This window comes from Petromyzon marinus, chromosome 58 (genome assembly GCF_048934315.1).
Source record: "Petromyzon marinus isolate PM22_M1 ecotype Great Lakes invasive population chromosome 58, UKy_Petmar_22M1.pri1.0, whole genome shotgun sequence".
Taxonomy (NCBI): Eukaryota; Metazoa; Chordata; class Hyperoartia; order Petromyzontiformes; family Petromyzontidae; genus Petromyzon; species Petromyzon marinus.
The window spans coordinates 8,997,470-9,017,560 of record NC_133724.1 but is presented as its reverse complement, the minus strand read 5'-3'; the positions used below and the strand labels follow the sequence as shown (position 1 = coordinate 9,017,560).

General features: G+C 51.9%; 1 protein-coding gene across 8 annotated transcripts in view; it reads right to left on the bottom strand.

Annotated features, from left to right (window-relative positions):
• Positions 1 to 20,091, bottom strand: part of LOC116955176 (voltage-dependent T-type calcium channel subunit alpha-1G-like) — a 269,045-nt gene that overhangs the window by 55,700 nt on the left and 193,254 nt on the right. For all 8 annotated transcript variants that reach the window (XM_076052903.1, XM_076052904.1, XM_076052906.1 and 5 more), the window contains 9 exons: positions 18,554 to 18,647; positions 17,094 to 17,281; positions 15,833 to 16,510; positions 14,840 to 14,940; positions 14,381 to 14,504; positions 13,318 to 13,386; positions 12,235 to 12,413; positions 7,790 to 7,916; positions 330 to 455 (listed from right to left, as the gene is read on the bottom strand). In XM_076052903.1, coding sequence (XP_075909018.1) covers positions 330 to 455; positions 7,790 to 7,916; positions 12,235 to 12,413; positions 13,318 to 13,386; positions 14,381 to 14,504; positions 14,840 to 14,940; positions 15,833 to 16,510; positions 17,094 to 17,281; positions 18,554 to 18,647 — 1,686 coding nt within the window. The remainder of the gene's footprint in view (positions 1 to 329; positions 456 to 7,789; positions 7,917 to 12,234; positions 12,414 to 13,317; positions 13,387 to 14,380; positions 14,505 to 14,839; positions 14,941 to 15,832; positions 16,511 to 17,093; positions 17,282 to 18,553; positions 18,648 to 20,091) is intronic.

Here is a 20,091-nt window from a genome sequence, read left to right as displayed (position 1 = left end):
CTATCTGGCTGTCTCTGATCTCTATCTGGCTGTCTCTGATCTCTATCTGGCTGTTTGTGATCTCTATCTGGCTGTCTCTGATCTCTATCTGTCTGTCTCTGATCTCTATTCACTTCAGTGCTGCACTTTTGCTTCTACCTTCGCTGCTTTTGCCATTTTGCGTGAGCCAGGTGACTCACTGCTTTGTAAAAGAGACTCACGGTGAGGATCGGTGAGACCTCCCCCCCCCCCCCATCAACGCTTGGCACGCCGCCATCACCGCCATCACCGCCATCACCGCCGTCACCGCCGTCACCGCCGCCGTCACCGCGGCCGTACGCTGCCCTCACCTGGCCCAGGTTGTCGAAGTTGTATTTGTATCGCATCCACTTGAGCTGGTGCGCCTCGCAGTCGGAGCGGTTTGCCACGCGCAGGGCCTCGGGCGCCTCGCAGTAGTAGAACTTCCCCTTGAAGAGCTGAGGGCGCACACAGAATAGAAACGGCCACGGATACTTAAAAAACGAACGCGAGCGGATGATGATGTTTTTGTGATGTACGTTTGTTTTGTTACACCAGGTGAGTCGAAGACTGCCGGGGGACAGCCCCAGGGACAAGCTGCTGGTGAAGGGGGGGACGGTGTCACTCGGCTGTATAGTGGGGTATAGTGTAGTGTATAGTGTAGTGTATAGTGTAGTGTGTAGTGTAGTGTATAGTGTAGTGTGTAGTGTAGTGTATAGTGTAGTGTGTAGTGTAGTGTATAGTGTAGTGTGTAGTGTAGTGTGTAGTGTAGTGTATAGTGTAGTGTATAGTGTAGTGTATAGTGTAGTGTGTAGTGTAGTATATAGTGTAGTGTATAGTGTAGTGTATAGTGTAGTGTATAGTGTAGTGTATAGTGTAGTGTGTAGTGTAGTGTATAGTGTAGTGTATAGTGTAGTGTGTAGTGTAGTGTATAGTGTAGTGTGTAGTGTATAGTGTAGTGTATAGTGTAGTGTATAGTGTGTAGTGTAGTGTATAGAGTAGTGTGTAGTGTAGTGTGTAGTGTAGTGTGTAGTGTAGTGTATAGTGGTGTATAGTGTAGTGTATAGTGTAGTGTGTAGTGTAGTGTATAGTGTAGTGTTAGGTGTAGTGTATAGTGTAGTGTATAGTGTAGTGTATAGTGTAGTGTATAGTGAAGTGTATAGTGGTGTATAGTGTAGTGTATAGTGTAGTGTATAGTGTAGTGTATAGTGGTGTATAGTGTAGTGTATAGTGGTGTATAGTGTAGTGTATAGTGTAGGGTATAGTGTAGGGTATAGTGTAGTGTATAGTGTAGTGTGTAGTGGTGTATAGTGGTGTATAGTGTAGTGTATAGTGTAGTGTATAGTGTAGTGTGTAGTGTAGTGTGTAGTGTAGTGTGTAGTGGTGTATAGTGTAGTGTATAGTGTAGTGTAGTGTATAGTGTAGTGTATAGTGTAGTGTGTAGTGTAGTGTGTAGTGGTGTATAGTGTAGTGTATAGTGTATAGTGTAGTGTATAGTGTAGTGTATAGTGTAGTGTGTAGTGAAGTGTGTAGTGGTGTATAGTGGTGTATAGTGTAGTGTATAGTGTATAGTGTAGTGTATAGTGTAGTCTATAGTGTAGTGTGTAGTGTAGTGTATAGAGTAGTGTATAGTAGTGTATGGTGTAGTGTATAGTGTAGTGTATAGTGTAGTGTATAGTGTAGTGTATAGTGGTGTATAGTGTAGTGTTTAGTGTAGTGTATAGTGTAGTGTGCAGTGTAGTGTATATTGGTGTATATTGTAGTGTACAGTGGTGTATAGTGGTGTATAGTGTAGTGTATAGTGGTGTATAGTGTAGTGTATAGTGTAGTGTATAGTGTATTGTATAGTGTAGTGTATAGTGTAGTGTATAGTGTAGTGTATAGTGTAGTGTATAGTGTGGTGTATAGTGTAGTGTATTGTGTAGTGTATAGTCTAGTGTATAGTGTAGTGTATAGTGTATAGTGGTGTATAGTGTAGTGTATAGTGTAGTGTATAGTGTAGTGTATAGTGGTGTATAGTGTAGTGTATAGTGTATTGTATAGTGTAGTGTATAGTGTAGTGTATAGTGGTGTATAGTGTAGTGTATAGTGTAGTGTAGTGTATAGTGTAGTGTATAGTGTAGTGTATAGTGTGTATAGTGTAGTGTATAGTGTAGTGTATAGTGTAGTGTGTAGTGTATAGTGTAGTGTATAGTCTAGTGTATAGTGTAGTGTATAGTGTACAGTGGTGTATAGTGTAGTGTATAGTGGTGTAGTGTATAGTGTAGTGTATAGTGTAGTGTATAGTGTAGTGTATAGTGGTATATAGTGTAGTGTATAGTGTAGTGTATAGTGTAGTGTATAGTGGTGTATAGTGAAGTGTATAGTGTAGTGTATAGTGTAGTGTATAGTGTGGTATATAATGTAGTGTATAGTGTAGTGTATAGTGGTGTATAATGTAGTGTATAGTGTAGTGTATAGTATAGTGTATAGTATAGTATATAGTGTAGTGTATAGTGTAGTGTATAGTGTAGTGTATATTAGTGTATAGTGTAGTGTATAGTGTAGTGTATATTGTAGTGTATAGTGTAGTGTATAGTGTAGTGTATAGTGTAGTGTATAGTGATGTATAGTGTAGTGTATAGTGTAGTGTATATTGTAGTGTATAGTGTAGTGAATAGTGTAGTGTATAGTGCAGTGTATAGTGTAGTGTATAGTGTAGTGTATAGTGTAGTGTATAGTGTGGTATATAATGTAGTTAACATCTCCCAGACACCGTGATGATGATGACGAGAGAGAGAGAGACGCTCCAAATATACAGCAGCAGGCTTTAGGGTCGAGATTGAACCCACGACCTTCTGTAGACCAGGCGAGGTAGTTAACATCTCCTAGCCACCGTGATAATGATGATGATGATGAGAGAGAGACACGGTAAACTCCAAACATACAGCAGCAGGCTTTAGCGTCGGGATTGAACCAGCGACCTTCTGTATACCAGGCGAGGTAGTTAATATCTCCTAGCCACCGTAATGATGATGACGAGAGAGAGAGACACGGTAAACTCCAAATATACAGCAGCAGGCATCGTCAGGGTCGGGATCGAACCCACGACCTTCTGTATACCAGGCGAGGTAGTTAATATCTCCTAGCCACCGTAATGATGATGACGAGAGAGAGAGACACGGTAAACTCCAAATATACAGCAGCAGGCATCGTCAGGATCGGGATCGAACCCACGATCTCCTGTAGACCAGGCAAGGTAGTTAACATCTCCTAGCCACCGTGATGATGTAAGAGAGACACCGCAAACTCCAAATGTACAGCAGGTGTCAAGGTCGTGGATTGAACCTATGACCTCCTGTGTACCAGGCGAGGTAGTTAACATCTCCTAGCCACCGTGATGATGATGATAGACACAGACCTCCTGAATACCAGGCGAGGTAGTTATTATATCCTAGCCACCGTGATGATGATGATGATGAGAGAGACACAGACCTCCTGTATACCAGGCGAGGTAGTTAACATCTCCTAGCCACCGTGATGATGATGATGATGAGAGACACAGACCTCCTGTATACCAGGCGAGGTATTTAACATCTCCTAGCCACCGTGATGATGATGATGAGAGAGAGACACAGACCTCCTGTATACCTGGCGAGGTAGTTAACATATCCTAGCCACCGTGATGATGATGATGAGAGAGAGACACAGACCTCCTGTATACCAGGCGAGGGAGTTAACATCTCATAGGCACCGTGATGATGATGATGATGAGAGACACACACCTCCTGTATACCAGGCGAGGGAGTTAACATCTCCTAGCCACCGTGATGATGATGATGATGATGAGAGAGAGACACAGACCTCCTGTGTACCTGGCGAGGTAGTTAACATCTCATAGGCACCGTGATGATGATGATGAGAGACACACACCTCCTGTATACCAGGCGAGGGAGTTAACATCTCATAGCCACCGTGATGATGATGAGAGAGAGAGACACAGACCTCCTGTATACCAGGCGAGGTAGTTAACATCTCCTAGCCAACGTGATGAGGATGATGATGACGAGAGAGAGACACAGACCTCCTGTATACCAGGCGAAGGAGTTAACATCTCCTAGCCACCGTGATGATGATGAGAGAGAGACACAGACCTCCTGTATACCAGGCGAGGTAGTGAACATCTCATAGCCACCGTGATGATGATGAGAGAAAGAGACACACACCTCCTGTAGATCAGGCGAGGTAGTTAACATCTCCTAGCCACCGTGATGATGATGATGACGAGAGAGAGAGAGAGAGAGACACGGTAAACTCCAAATATACAGCAGCAGGCATCGTCAGGATCGGGATCGAACCCACGATCTCCTGTAGACCAGGCAAGGTAGTTAACATCTCCTAGCCACCGTGATGATGTAAGAGAGACACCGCAAACTCCAAATGTACAGCAGGTGTCAAGGTCGTGGATTGAACCTATGACCTCCTGTGTACCGGGCGAGGTAGTTAACATCTCCTAGCCACCGTGATGATGATGATAGACACAGACCTCCTGAATACCAGGCGAGGTAGTTATTATATCCTAGCCACCGTGATGATGATGAGAGACACAGACCTCCTGTATACCAGGCGAGGTAGTTAACATCTCCTAGCCACCGTGATGATGAGGATGAGAGAGAGACACAGACCTCCTGTATACCAGGCGAGGGAGTTAACATCTCATAGGCACCGTGATGATGATGAGAGACACACACCTCCTGTATACCAGGCGAGGGAGTTAACATCTCCTAGCCACCGTGATGATGATGATGATGAGAGAGAGACACAGACCTCCTGTGTACCAGGCGAGGTAGTTAACATCTCATAGGCACCGTGATGATGATGATGATGATAGACACACACCTCCTGTATACCAGGCGAGGGAGTTAACATCTCATAGCCACCGTGATGATGATGAGAGAGAGAGACACAGACCTCCTGTATACCAGGCGAGGTAGTTAACATCTCCTAGCCACCGTGATGATGATGATGATGAGAGAGAGACACAGACCTCCTGTATACCAGGCGAAGGAGTTAACATCTCCTAGCCACCGTGATGATGATGAGAGAGAGACACAGACCTCCTGTATACCAGGCGAGGTAGTGAACATCTCATAGCCACCGTGATGATGATGAGAGAAAGAGACACACACCTCCTGTAGATCAGGCGAGGTAGTTAACATCTCCTAGCCACCGTGATGATGATGACGAGAGAGAGAGAGAGAGACACGGTAAACTCCAAATATACAGCAGCAGGCATCGTCAGGATCGGGATCGAACCCACGATCTCCTGTAGACCAGGCAAGGTAGTTAACATCTCCTAGCCACCGTGATGATGTAAGAGAGACACCGCAAACTCCAAATGTACAGCAGGTGTCAAGGTCGTGGATTGAACCTATGACCTCCTGTGTACCGGGCGAGGTAGTTAACATCTCCTAGCCACCGTGATGATGATGATGATAGACACAGACCTCCTGAATACCAGGCGAGGTAGTTATTATATCCTAGCCACCGTGATGATGATGAGAGAGACACAGACCTCCTGTATACCAGGCGAGGTAGTTAACATCTCCTAGCCACCGTGATGATGATGATGATGAGAGACACAGATCTCCTGTATACCAGGCGAGGTATTTAACATCTCATAGCCACCGTGATGATGATGATGAGAGAGAGACACAGACCTCCTGTATACCAGGCGAGGTAGTTAACATCTCCTAGCCACCGTGATGATGATGATGAGAGAGAGACACAGACCTCCTGTATACCAGGCGAGGGAGTTAACATCTCATAGGCACCGTGATGATGATGATGATGAGAGACACACACCTCCTGTATACCAGGCGAGGGAGTTAACATCTCCTAGCCACCGTGATGATGATGATGAGAGAGAGAGACACAGACCTCCTGTGTACCAGGCGAGGTAGTTAACATCTCATAGGCACCGTGATGATGATGATGATGAGAGACACACACCTCCTGTATACCAGGCGAGGTAGTTAACATCTCCTAGCCACCGTGATGATGATGAGAGAGAGACACAGACCTCCTGTATACCAGGCGAGGGAGTTAACATCTCCTAGCCACCATGATGATGATGAGAGAGAGAGAGACACAGACCTCATGTGTACCAGGCGAGGTAGTTAACATCCCCTAGCCACCGTGATGATGAGTGATGACAGAGAAACACAGACCTCCTGTATACCAGGCGAGGGCGTTAACATCTCCTAGCCATTACATAAAATCCGTGATCTGGTTCCGTCTGTAAAAGATGTGATTCCGGACATACAGTACCCTGGTGTCTACAAACTAAGTTGCCTCTGTGGTAGTAGTTACATTGGAGAAACCAAACGCCATGTCTTGGACCGCATTCGTGAACACAAAGCAGACCTTAAACACGGTAGGACCAACACCTCGGCCGTGGCAGATCATTGTTCTAATTCAGTAGGCTCACATGACATTGACTTTTCCAAGACAGAGGTTCTTTGTAAGCCATCTGGCTACCATGAGAGATTCGTTCATGAGGCTATCCACATATACAAGCACAGAGACAATTTCAACTGAGAAGATGGATTCTGGCTTAGCAATCATTGGAAAGATTTGATTAACCATTTCAGGTCTTAATTGATTGTTTACGCTTATAGTGGCGTTCAGACATCATACATTAAATTTTCGTCTCCCCCCTCCTCTTTTCAGAACATAGATGGACTCGTCCTTCTAAATAAACTGCCAAATCGCTGCGCGTGGCGCTGACGTGTTTTTATAAATAAGTAAGTACACCGCAAATAAATAAATTAATGCGGACCGACACGCCTGATGACGACCGTTTGTGTTATGGTCGAAAGGTCGTGAGAATTTTTATTGTTTTATACATATTTTATTATTTCATTGTTTCCCTTCAACGTGACTTTACCGAAAGAGCTAAGAACATCTCCTAGCCACCGTGATGCCTCGCTGATCTCGTCAAGGAACATCAACCATCATCACGCGAGCTCCGGTCACCCTCGCAGAAACCGTCGAACAAAGACGGTGGAGCTCACCGCGTCGCGCGGCGCTCTCAGACGCGCTTCTGCGGCCGTCTGGAACGCTCTTCCCTTCCCATATTAGGAAGCAACTGGAGCTGTGCACTCGTAAATCATCATGTGGATTGACAAACTCACTTCTTTAGAACTGCTTTTTGTGTTTCGTTTGTTTTCGTTCGCCCTGCATGTACAATTAGCGCGGTTGGCTATGTACGGTGCGAAAGAAGTTCGACACAAATACAAAAGTGCTGTTAGCGAGTAGCACCGATGAAGGCCGGCACGGCACACGAGGAGGTGGGTGGCCAGCACCACGCCAGACCACATTTGTCTCCCTAGGGACGATGTTTAGACACCGCACCAGGTACTAATTTGAGGCTGAGTCGACCTAGGGGAGGCCCAGGACCGGTTCAGATAATCGTCACCGGTGTTGGCCGTGAGCGGGAATCGAACCCGGGTCGCCAGGTTCGTAGCGCGGCGTAGCGCTGACCGCTACTACACCGCCTCTCCCCACACACCACACACAGCGCACACACGCACTCTGACACGCACACACTCACACACACTCTCACACTCTGCAGAAGAGGTGGGGGGAGGGTAGGACACACAAACTCCACAACACAGCAAGGCACTCAGGCCGGGACTTGAACCCAGGCGGGGAGTTCAACTCGGGCTTCCTTCTCTGTTGCCGCGAGGCAACGAGCTCCATCACTGCCACCACCGCTGCCACCGCCGCCACCACCGCCGCCGACCGTCACCTGGACGCCGAGGATGCCGAAGATGATGAAGAAGGCGCAGCAGATGAGGACGATGTTGCCGATGGGCTTGAGCGAGGAGATGAGCGTCTCCACGACGAGCTTGAGACCCGGGGCTCGGCTGATTACCCTGAGAGAGACAGAGGCAGAGAGTGACACACAAAGAGAGACAGAGAGAGAGAGTGAGACAGTGAGACAGAGAGAGACAGAGAGTGAGATAAAGAGTGAGACAGAGACACAGAGGGAGAGACAGAGAGAGATAGAGAGTTAGACAGAGAGAGAGACAGAGAGAGATAAAGAGTGAGATAGAGAGTGAGACAGAGTGAGACAGAGAGAGACAGAGAGAGATAGAGAGTGAGACAGAGATAGAGAGTGAGACAGAGAGTGAGATAGAGAGTGAGACAGAGAGACACAGAGGGAGAGATAGAGAGAGACAGAGACACAGAGAGAGAGACAGAGTGAGACAGAGAGAGATAGAGAGTGAGACAGAGATAGAGAGTGAGACAGAGAGAGACAGAGAGAGATAGAAAGTGAGACAGAGAGACAGAGGGAGATACAGAGAGAGAGACAGAGAGAGATAGAGAGTTAGACAGAGAGACAGAGAGATAGAGAGTGAGACAGAGAGAGATAGAGAGACACAGAGAGTGAGACAGAGAGAGACAGAGAGAGACAGAGAGTGAGACAGAGAGAGATAGAGAGTGAGACAGAGAGAGACAGAGAGTAAGACAGAGTGAGACAGAGAGAGAGACAGAGAGACACACGAGGGAGAGACAGAGAGAGAGACAGAGTGAGACAGAGAGTGAGATAGAGAGTGAGACAGAGAGTGAGACAGAGTGAGACAGAGAGTGAGATAGAGAGTGAGACTGAGTGAGATAGAGAGTGAGACAGAGTGAGACAGAGAAAGACAGAGAGTGAGATAGAGAGTGAGACAGAGTGAGACAGAGAGAAACAGAGAGAGATAGAGAGTGAGACAGTGAGAGACAGAGAGAGAGACAGAGAGTGAGATAGAGAGTGAGACAGAGAGACACAGAGGGAGAGACAGAGAGAGAGAAAGACAGAGTGAGACAGAGAGTGAGATAGAGAGTGAGACAGAGTGAGATAGAGAGTGAGACAGAGTGAGACAGAGTGAGATAGAGAGTGAGACAGAGTAAGACAGAGTGAGATAGAGAGTGAGACAGAGTGAGATAGAGTGTGAGACAGAGAGTGAGACAGAGAGTGAGACAGAGAGAGAGACAGAGAGAGATAGTGAGACAGAGTGAGACAGAGTGAGATAGTGAGACAGAGTGAGACAGAGAGAGACAGAGACAGAGAGTGAGACAGAGTGAGACAGAGAGAGACAGAGAGTAAGACAGAGAGAGACAGAGAGAGATAGAGAGTGAGACAGAGAGTGAGACAGAGAGACACAGAGGGAGAGACTGAGAGAGAGAGATAGAGAGTGAGACAGAGTGAGACAGAGTGTGAGACAGAGTGAGACAGAGAGTGAGATAGAGAGTGAGACAGAAAGAGACAGAGAGTGAGACAGAGAGTGAGACAGAGAGAGACAGAGGGAGATACAGAGAGAGAGACAGAGAGAGATAGAGAGTTAGACAGAGAGACAGAGAGATAGAGAGTGAGACAGAGAGAGATAGAGAGACACAGAGAGTGAGACAGAGAGAGACAGAGAGAGACAGAGAGTGAGACAGAGAGAGATAGAGAGTGAGACAGAGAGAGACAGAGAGTAAGACAGAGTGAGACAGAGAGAGAGACAGAGAGACACACGAGGGAGAGACAGAGAGAGACAGAGTGAGACAGAGAGTGAGATAGAGAGTGAGACAGAGAGTGAGACAGAGTGAGACAGAGAGTGAGATAGAGAGTGAGACTGAGTGAGATAGAGAGTGAGACAGAGTGAGACAGAGAGAGACAGAGAGTGAGATAGAGAGTGAGACAGAGTGAGACAGAGAGAAACAGAGAGAGATAGAGAGTGAGACAGTGAGAGACAGAGAGAGAGACAGAGAGTGAGATAGAGAGTGAGACAGAGAGACACAGAGGGAGAGACAGAGAGAGAGAAAGACAGAGTGAGACAGAGAGTGAGATAGAGAGTGAGACAGAGTGAGATAGAGAGTGAGACAGAGTGAGATAGAGAGTGAGACAGAGTGAGACAGAGTGAGATAGAGAGTGAGACAGAGTAAGACAGAGTGAGATAGAGAGTGAGACAGAGTGAGATAGAGTGTGAGACAGAGAGTGAGACAGAGAGTGAGACAGAGAGAGAGACAGAGACAGATAGTGAGACAGAGTGAGACAGAGTGAGATAGTGAGACAGAGTGAGACAGAGAGAGACAGAGATAGAGAGTGAGACAGAGTGAGACAGAGAGAGACAGAGAGTAAGACAGAGAGAGACAGAGAGAGATAAAGAGTGAGACAGAGAGTGAGACAGAGAGACACAGAGGGAGAGACTGAGAGAGAGATAGAGAGTGAGACAGAGTGAGACAGAGAGTGAGACAGAGTGAGACAGAGAGTGAGATAGAGAGTGAGACAGAAAGAGACAGAGAGTGAGACAGAGAGTGAGACAGAGAGAGACAGAGAGAGATAGAGAGTGAGACAGAGAGAGACAGAGATAGAGAGTGAGACAGAGAGACACAGAGGGAGACACAGAGAGAGACAGAGTGAGACAGAGAGAGATAGAGAGACACAGAGAGTGAGATAGAGAGTGAGACACCTGTGCCACACCTGTGACACACCTGTGCCACACCTGTGACACACCTGCGACACACCTGTGACACACCCCTGACACACCTGTGACACACCTGTACCACACCTGTGACACACCTTTGACACACCCCTGACACACCTGTACCACACCTGTACCACACCTGTGCCACACCTGTGACACACCTGTGCCACACCTGTGACACACCTGTGACGAAAGAGCTTTGCAGCTCATCAGCTTCCTCCAGCATGGATACATATTCTGCGTCTCATCAAATCACTTCGTTTTTGTTCAGGACACGAGAGAGAGAGAGAGACAGACGGCGCTTTGAACACAAAAGGGAGAGAAGACGACGGAGAGAGAGAGAGAGAGTTTGCGTCGCGAACTCGTTTGTTTAACGAGGCCCGGGAGGGCTGGGAAATGAGGCCAACGTTTCTCTCCGCACGGATTCAAACGATGATTTATTGAATGCGGCAAAGTGGGAACGCGGCGTCCTCCGACTGACTCTACCCGCGCGTTGACTGCATGCGGGTCGATGTGGATGTTGCCACTCCTGCCATGAACGTCTCCGCCCGCCCACCCCCCCTTCATTGATTCCTCCGGCCCATGTGTTGAGGCGTAAGTTTGTGGCTGACATGGACTGTGTTGTCTACTCCTCAACCACCACCACCACCACGTAACACCACAGGTTACAACTTACTCGCTCGCCCGTTCACTGGCCCACTCACCCATTCATTCACCCACTCACTCACTCACCTATTCACTCACTACCCACTCACTCACCCATTTACTCACCCTCTCACTCACCCACTCACTCACCCACTTACGCACTAACCCACTCACTCACCCGTTTATTCACCCATTCACTCACTTATTCACCACACCGCAGGTCTCAACTAACTCACTCACTCACCCACTCACTCACCACACTGCAGATCTAAACTCAACTAACTCACTCACCCACTCACCCACTAACCTGTTCATTCTACCACTCACTCACCACACCACAGCTCACCACTCACTCAATCACCCGCACATTCACCCACTCACTCACCCGTTTACTCACCCTCTCACTCACCCACTCACTCACCCACTTACGCACTCACTCACCTGTTCAATCACCCATTCACTCACCTATTCACCACACCGCAGGTCTTGACTAACTCACTCACTCACCCACTCACTCACCACACTGCAGGTCTAAACTCAACTCACTCACCCATTCACCCACTAACCCGTTCATTCACCCACTCAATCACCAACACATTCACTCACTCACTCACCCACTCACTCACCACACTGCAGGTCTAATCCCAACTAACTCACTCACTCACCCACTCACCCACTAACCTGTTCATTCACCCACTCACTCACCACACCACAGCTCACCACTCACTCAATCACCCGCACATTCACCCACTCACTCACCCGCACGCTCGCTCGCCCGTCCATTCATCCGCTCACCACACTGCAGGTCACAACTCACTCACCCGCTCACTCACCCTGTCACCGCACTGCATCTCTGTGCAAGCCATGAGTAAGTGGGCTGATACCGTCAGAACCGACTCGACATCTGCGAGTAAAGAGCTTCATAGCTCATCAGATTCCTCCTCCAGTGATAAATAAACATCCCAATAGGCGCCTCTACCCAATGTACGCAATTATTATTCTAATCATTATCATCATCAGTACCACCACCACCGTTGTTGGCAATAGGACCGTCCCACCACTAGGTCCGCTCGGCATGAAACGCTCCGCCCACCTGAGCGGGCGGAGCGTCCGGAGGAGGCGCAGAACCCGGAGGATGCCCAAGATCTTGGGGCCTCCCACGTGGGCCACCAGGAGGTCCACGATGGAGACTAGGACCAGCACGCCGTCCAGGATGTTCCAGCTGGTCTGCAGGTAGGCTCTCTCGCCCTGGAACAGGCCCAGGGCCACCACCTGTGGCCAAAGGTGAACACAAACACCATCATCATCAGCAGCAGCGACAGCGACAGCAGCAGCATGGCCATTATGACTCTCCTGAGAGGGAGAGAGAGAGAGATCAAGACCAGGGCATGAATCCATTATTTCATGGTGTGGGCTAGGAGTGTTTCACGTGGCCATTATGGACCCGTTGAACATAGGAGGCCTTGGCAGTGTCAGCTCAGGAGCCTCTGACCAGGCCATGATGAAGCCTGCTGGCTGTGTCAGCTCAGGAGCCTCTGACCAGGCCATGATGAAGCCTGCTGGCTGTGTCAGCTCAGTTGACTCTGACCAGGCCATGATGAAGCCTGCTGGCTGTGTCAGCTCAAGTGCCTCTGACCAGGCCATGATGAAGCCTGCTGGCTGTGTCAGCTCAGGTGACTCTGGCCAGGCCATGATGAAGCCTGCTGGCTGTGTCAGCTCAGGTGACTCTGGCCAGGCCATGATGAAGCCTGCTGGCTGTGTCAGCTCAGGTGACTCTGGCCAGGTCATGATAAAGCCTGCTGGCTGTGTCAGCTCAGGTGAATCTGGCCAGGTCATGATGAAGCCTGCTGGCTGTGTCAGCTCAGGTGCCTCTGACCAGGCCATGATGAAGCCTGCTGGCAGTGTCAGCTCAGGTGACTCTGGCCAGGCCATGATGAAGCCTGCTGCCTGTGTCAGCTCAGGTGCCTCTGACCAGGCCATGATGAAGCCTGCTGGCTGTGTGAGTTCAGGTGCCTCTGACCAGGCCATGATGAAGCCTGCTGGCAGTGTCAGTTCAGGTGACTCTGACCAGGCCATGATGAAGCCTGCTGGCTGTGTGTTGGTGCGGCGATGCCGTGAGACGTGTGGCGATGCCGTGAGATGCATGGCGATGCAGTGAGACGTGCGGCCTGCGAACCTTGACGGTCATCTCCAGCGTGAAGATGACGGTGAAGACGTTGTTAGCGATGGAGAGCAGTAGCCTCTCCTGCAAACACACGGAGAGAGTGAGAGCGGGAACGTTCAGAACCCCGAGACCCGGTCTCCTGGAGCTGTGTCTCAAGACCCTGAGACCCGGTCTCCTGGAGCAGAGTCTCAAGACCCTGAGACCCGGTCTCCTGGAGCAGAGTCTCAAGACCCTGAGGCCCGGTCTCCTGGAGCAGAGTCACAAGACCCTGAGAACCGGTCTCCTGGAGCAGAGTCTCAAGACCCTGAGACCCGGTCTCCTGGAGCAGAGTCACAAGACCCTGAGAACCGGTCTCCTGGAGCAGAGTCTCAAGACCCTGAGACCCGGTCTCCTGGAGCCGTGTCTCAAGACCTTGAGACCCGGTCTCCTGGAGCAAAGTCTCAAGACCCTGAGACCCGGTCTCCTGGAGCAGAGTCTCAAGACCCTGAGACCCGGTCTCCTGGAGCAGAATCTCAAGACCCTGAGATCCGGTCTCCTGGAGCCGTGTCTCAAGACCTTGAGACCCGGTCTCCTGGAGCAGAGTCTCAAGACCCTGAGACCCGGTCTCCTGGAGCAGAGTCTCAAGACCCTGAGATCCGGTCTCCTGGAGCAAAGTCTCAAGACCCTGAGACCCGGTCTCCTGGAGCCGAGTCTCAAGACCCTGAGACCCGGTCTCCTGGAGCAGAGTCTCAAGACCCTGAGACCCGGTCTCCTGGAGCAGAATCTCAAGACCCTGAGATCCGGTCTCCTGGAGCCGTGTCTCAAGACCTTGAGACCCGGTCTCCTGGAGCAGAGTCTCAAGACCCTGAGACCCGGTCTCCTGGAGCAGAGTCTCAAGACCCTGAGATCCGGTCTCCTGGAGCAAAGTCTCAAGACCCTGAGACCCGGTCTCCTGGAGCCGAGTCTCAAGACCCTGAGACCCGGTCTCCTGGAGCAGAGTCTCAAGACCCTGAGACCCGGTCTCCTGGAGCCGAGTCTCAAGACCCTGAGACCCGGTCTGCAGGTGCCGTCGTGCATGGCGGGGGCGTGCCATTACCATGCTACGATCCTGGATGTCTGGCCTCTCCAGCGCGATGGTGATGCAGTTGAGGAAGATGATGGCGAGGATGCTGTGGTCGAACAGCTTGTGGGAGATGATCTTCTGGCAGAGCATTCGGAACCTGCGGATGGACGCGAGAGGTCACACGACGACGGACAACGACGACGACGGCGGCGAGGATGCCGACGACACCGCCGCCACGTCAGCCTCCTCTGGGGAGGTGCTCGGTCCGTTTTCGTCGCAGCGCTTCGTCGTTTGCTTGTTCGTGTTTTTGTCGTTAATTCGTGAGTTGTTGTTTTGTCGCGTGTTGTCGTTCGTTTGGTGTCGTGTTTTTGTTGTTGTTTGTCGTGTTTGTTATTTGCCAACGTCGTTTCTTGTTTGTTTGTCATCGTGTTTTTGCCGCCTTTGTCGACGTTTTTCGTTTGCCGTCGTCGTCGTCGTCGAAGCGCCCTCTACCTGTTGCGTGGAGCGAACAGGTAGAGCGACCAGTCCTCGCGCTCCGCACAGAACCTCGGCTTCAGAGGCTGCAGGCGTTTCCTCATCCGACTCAGACAGCTCTGCCAAGCCACAATCACAGCAACAATCGTTACTCCTCATAAATATCGATTATAGTCATTATTTAGATTTAAAGCTTTCGTGACTGCAAGGATTAATCTTCTTTGGTTCTTTCTGTGACCAGTCACAAGATAATCCCTCAGATATTTGCACAAGCTAATCCCTTAGCTATTTCAATGCTAAATTACTAGTTGCCTCTGTGGATGTGTAGGTTTTGACTTTAACATAGCCATTTCTGTGACCAGTCACAAGCTAATCCCTCAGCTATTTGATATGTAAACACCTTTGTCAAGGTGCCTCACTTCTCCCAACCAGCTTAAAAGTCGCTACGAATCTTAACATCGTTCATTGAAGCTCTGTCGTCCCGACAGGTCTGTTCCTTTCACCTCAAGACGGCCGCTTGCATTGTGGCCGAAACGTCGTGAGAATTTTATTGTGTTATTTTATTGTTTTATTCTCATTCTACGTGACTTTACCGAAAGATCCAAAGAAGATAGTCATTATTATTAGCTTATTGTACACGTGCGTGACGGTGACGTGTTCGGGCGCTCATTGCCGCCGCCAACGCCACCATCACCACCTCCGTCATCTTCACCACCACAGTCGTCCTCGCCATCGTCATCATCATCGTCATCATCACCACCGTCATTATCATCATCATCACCACTGTTATTATCATCATTGCCACCGTCACCATCACTGTCCTCATCATCATCATCGCCGTCATCATCAACATCACCACAAACGTTATCGTCATCACCACCATTGCCATCGTCGTCACCACTACCACCACCACCAACACCGTCATCATCGTTCTCATCACCGTCATCGTCATCTTTGCCCTCATCATCGCAATCCCCGTCATGGCAGCCTGCGCGTACAGCCGGATCTTACTTCATCCGAGTACTCCTCGTCCTCCTCCTCCTCCTCTTCGGCCCTTTTCCCATCCACGTCCCTCGCCGCCCTCCCGTTGCACGCGCTGTCCCTGCGAGCGTGGCGCCCCACCGCTGCCCCCGCCGGTCCATCCCCTGCCGGCAGGCTAAGCGAGGGCACCACCAGCACCATGGGCTCGGGGTCAAAGGGCGCGTCGGGCGACGTGCAGAGCGAAGCGCTTCGACGGCTGCGCGGCGCCTCCTTGCAGACGCTCGCGCTCCGCTGGTGGTGGTGAAGCTGCTGCTGCTGTTGCTGGTGGTGATGACGTTGCTGCTGCTGCTGGTGGCGCTGATGACCGTGGTGGTGGTGGTGGCGATGATGATTCTGCAGCTTCTCGGCGTCCCCCATCATCATCGCCGTCGAGCCGCCACCACCCCCCCTCTCTTCCCCGCCGGCGTCATCCTCGTCGGAGCCCGAACCCCAACCGCTACCGGCGGCCGAGTTGTGTCCGGTGACGGCGGCCGCCGCCGCCCCCCCCCCGCCACCTCCCCCCGCTCCACAGCGCGACGAGGAGAGCAGAGACTCGCGCTCGCCGCCGTTGGCGTCGTCGCCGCCGCGCCGGATGAGGCTCGATGCGCGGCCCAGGCTGTTCCAGCTCGAGCGGCGACTGCTCCAGCTGCCGGCGCTAAAGCTGCCGACCTGCCGGGGGGAGACGGTGGGGGGTGGGAGATGAGGGAGTGAGACACGGGCAGGACAAGTCGGTTCCAGTGGCATGAAGTTTCACAAAATGTTTGCCGAGCAAACCAAGTAGTGGGCAGAGCTACTTGGACAGAGGGCGGAGCTACTTGGACAGAGGGCGGAGCTACCTGGGCAGTGGGCGGTGCTACCTGGGCGGAGCTACCTGGGCAGTGGGTGGAGTTGCCTGATCAGAGGGCGGAGCTATCCGAGCAGTGGGCGGAGCTACCTGGGCAGCAGGCAGAGCTTCCCGAGTAGAGTAGTGGGCGGAGCTACCCGAGTAGTGAGCAGAGCTACCGGAGCAGCGCGGGGTTCTGTCAGTTGAGTGGGTGTGGCTACTGTCAGAAGAGGGGTGTGGCTACTGTCAGAAGAGGGGTGTGGCTATTGTCAGAAGAGGGGCGTGGCTACTGTCAGAAGAGGGGAGTGGAGAGGGATCTGACGTCTCGCCACGCGGCCAGGTGGAGCCACATGGCCAGGGAGAACGGCACCTGGCGGTGGCGGCGCTGTAGGGGGGGGTGGGTGGCGGCGGGTGGTCACGCGGCCTTACCAGAGACTTCTGGTCGGGGTTGGCGCTGTGGACGGGCGGCCCGATGGAGGCCGCGCTGCCGTGCCGCGACACCGGGCCGTCGGCGTGCGGCGAGCCCTTGGGCGTCGGCATCGGGGTGGCGGCCGTGTGGGTGATTATCGGCGGGCCCAGGCTGCACTTGGAATCCACGTGGCCATTGGGCGTCACGACTGCCAAAGACAAAGATCCCCAACACCGCCACCGCGTAAGGCTCAACAGACTGTTGGGGAAAACGCTGTTAGCGAGCACCTATTAAGGCCGGAACGGCTCATCTATTGGAGGGATAGCTGGCCACCAGGACGCCCGGCCACCTGTCTCCCTGCGCGCTGGTGTTTTACACACGGCACCGGGTACTCGTTTGAGGCCGAGTCGACCTAGGGGAGACCGATGACCGGTTCAGATTTTCCTAACCAACGGTGGCCGCGAGAGCGGGTCGAACTCGGGTCAGCCGGGGTTCGTAGCGCGGTGCGCTAACTGCCACGCTACCGCTCCCTGCAACAAAAACAAAGAGCGGAAAAGATCCCCCGTGTAGACTCAACAGACCGTTGGGGCAAGTGCCGTTAGCGAGCGCCTATTAAGGCCGGCACCTACGAGAGGCGGCTTGACTGGCTCCACGCCCGGCAGCTTTTGTTTGTCTCCCTCGCCTGGTATGCAGGATGTCGTGGGTTCGATCCTGACCCTGACACCCGCTGCTGTATATTTCGAGTTTGTGTGGGTCTCCCTCTCTCTCATCATCATCACGGAGGCTAGAAAATGTTTGCGTGTCTCTCTCTCCGTGGCCGCATGGATTTTTCCCCGGGTCCTCCGGTTTTTTCCTCCACCGCTTTTGAAAAAAAAGCTACATAGCTCAGTGGGGCCTTACTAAAATAGTTTAGTTGTGTTTGTATTTTTTTTTCAAGTTATTTGTTTACCCCTCCTGCGGCCTAAATATTGTGATTCTGAAGAGCTATACACTTTCAGTGTGCCTTACCTCGTTACAATAAAATGAAACATCGTTGAATAGAACTGAGCTTTTTAAGACAAAGAAATATCTGAACCGGTTCGTGGGTCTCCCCAAGGTCAAATGAGTACCTGCTACGGTGTGTAAACTGGGGAGACAAAGGCGGCCGGGCGTGGTGCTGGCCACCCACCCCCTCGTGTGCCACAGTGCCGGCCTTCATAGGTGCTGCTACTCTCTAACAGCACTTGCCCCAACAGTTTGTTACAGGCTACACGGGAGTAGGGGGGTCTTTATCTTTGCCTTTGTGTGTGCGGTGATTACAGCATGCACGTTAGCCATCGTACGTTCGGCTCTGCAAGATGGAACAGTCGCAAAAAATAATAATACTAATACGGTATTCTCCGTACGATATCAGTCTCACCTTTATATCCCCTCCCCTTGTATTTAACCTCGGGGGGCGGCGGGGGGGGGGGGCAGTGGTGGGGGCGATGGAGACACTCACTCGTCATCATGGGGAACTCCGACTTCTTCCCCAGGTCGTCGTCGAAGCTCACGGAGCCCTTCCCGAAGCTTGACTCGGAGCGGTTTGTGTCGCCCTGCGGCCCACACGGGGGGGGGGGGTGGGGGGCAAGGCTGAACGTCACCCCCCGCCGGCCGCCCGCCCAGCTCCGTCGGCACTGCCACAAGCAGCGGCAACGTCGACCGCGCTCATGCCGTGCACGCTCGCGCGAACGCACGCGCGTACAGACACGCGCGTACAGACACGCGCACGCGCGCGCGCACACAAACACGCGTGACAGACGCGAGCGCGCGTGTACAGGACGCGCCCACACGTGGGTGAGCGCGCCCCGTCTCGCGAGAATCACTCGCTCACTCGCTCGCGTACCAGCAGCTGCAAGAAAGGGGCAGACGCGGTGCTCATGGTCACTCGCGCTCGCAGAGAGGGAGCATCGTGAAAGAATCCGTCCGACCGCGTCTCTGATTTGGCTCAAATCAGGTCACATGGCGGGGTTTTTTTTTATTGCGGCGGAAACTGACGGGGCCACGATAATGTGGCCCAGCGGTACCTTAAGTCACGTCCGCCCTGGTTCTATCCTCACGACCCACCTGGTTCTATCCCCATGGCTGCCCTGGTTCTATCCAGACGACCGCTCTGGTTCTATCCTCACGACCCACCTGGTTCTATCCTCACGACCGCCCGGGTTCTATCCCCATGGCCGCCCTGGTTCTATCCTCACGATCCACCTGGTTCTATCCTCACGACCCACCTGGTTCTATCCCCACGACCGTCCTGGTTCTATTCCCACAACCGCCCTGGTTCTATCCCCACGACCAACATGGTTCTATCCTCACGACCGCCCAGGTTCTATCCCCGTGGCCGCCCTGGTTCTATCCCCACGACTACCCTGGTTATATCCCCACAACCACCCAGGTTCTATCCCCACGACTACCCTGGTTCTATCACCACAACCGCCCTGGTTCAATCCCCACGACTACCCTGGTTCTATCCTCACGACCACCCAGGTTCTATCCGCATGGCTGCCCTGGTTCTATCCGCATGGCTGCCTTGGTTCTATCCCCACAACCACCCTGGTTCTATCCCCACAACCGTCCTGGTTCTATCCCGACAGCTACCCTGGTTCTATCCTCACGACTACCCTGGTTCTATCCCCATGGCTGCCCTGGTTCTACCCCCATGGCTGCCCTGGTTCTATCCCGACGATCACCCTGGTTCTATCCAGACGACCGCTCTGGTTCTATCCACACGACCCAGCTGGTTCTATCCCCACGACTACCCTGGTTCTATCCCCATGACTGCCCTGGTTCTATCCCATGACCGCCCTGGTTCTATCCCCACAACCACCCTGGTTATTTCCCCACGACCAACATGGTTCTTTTCCCACGGCTGCCCTGGTTCTATCCCCACGACCGCCCTGGTTCTATCCCCACAACCACCCTGGTTCTTTCCCCACGACCAACATAGTTCTATCCCCACGACTGCCCTGGTTCTATCCCATGACCGCCCTGGTTCTTTCCCCA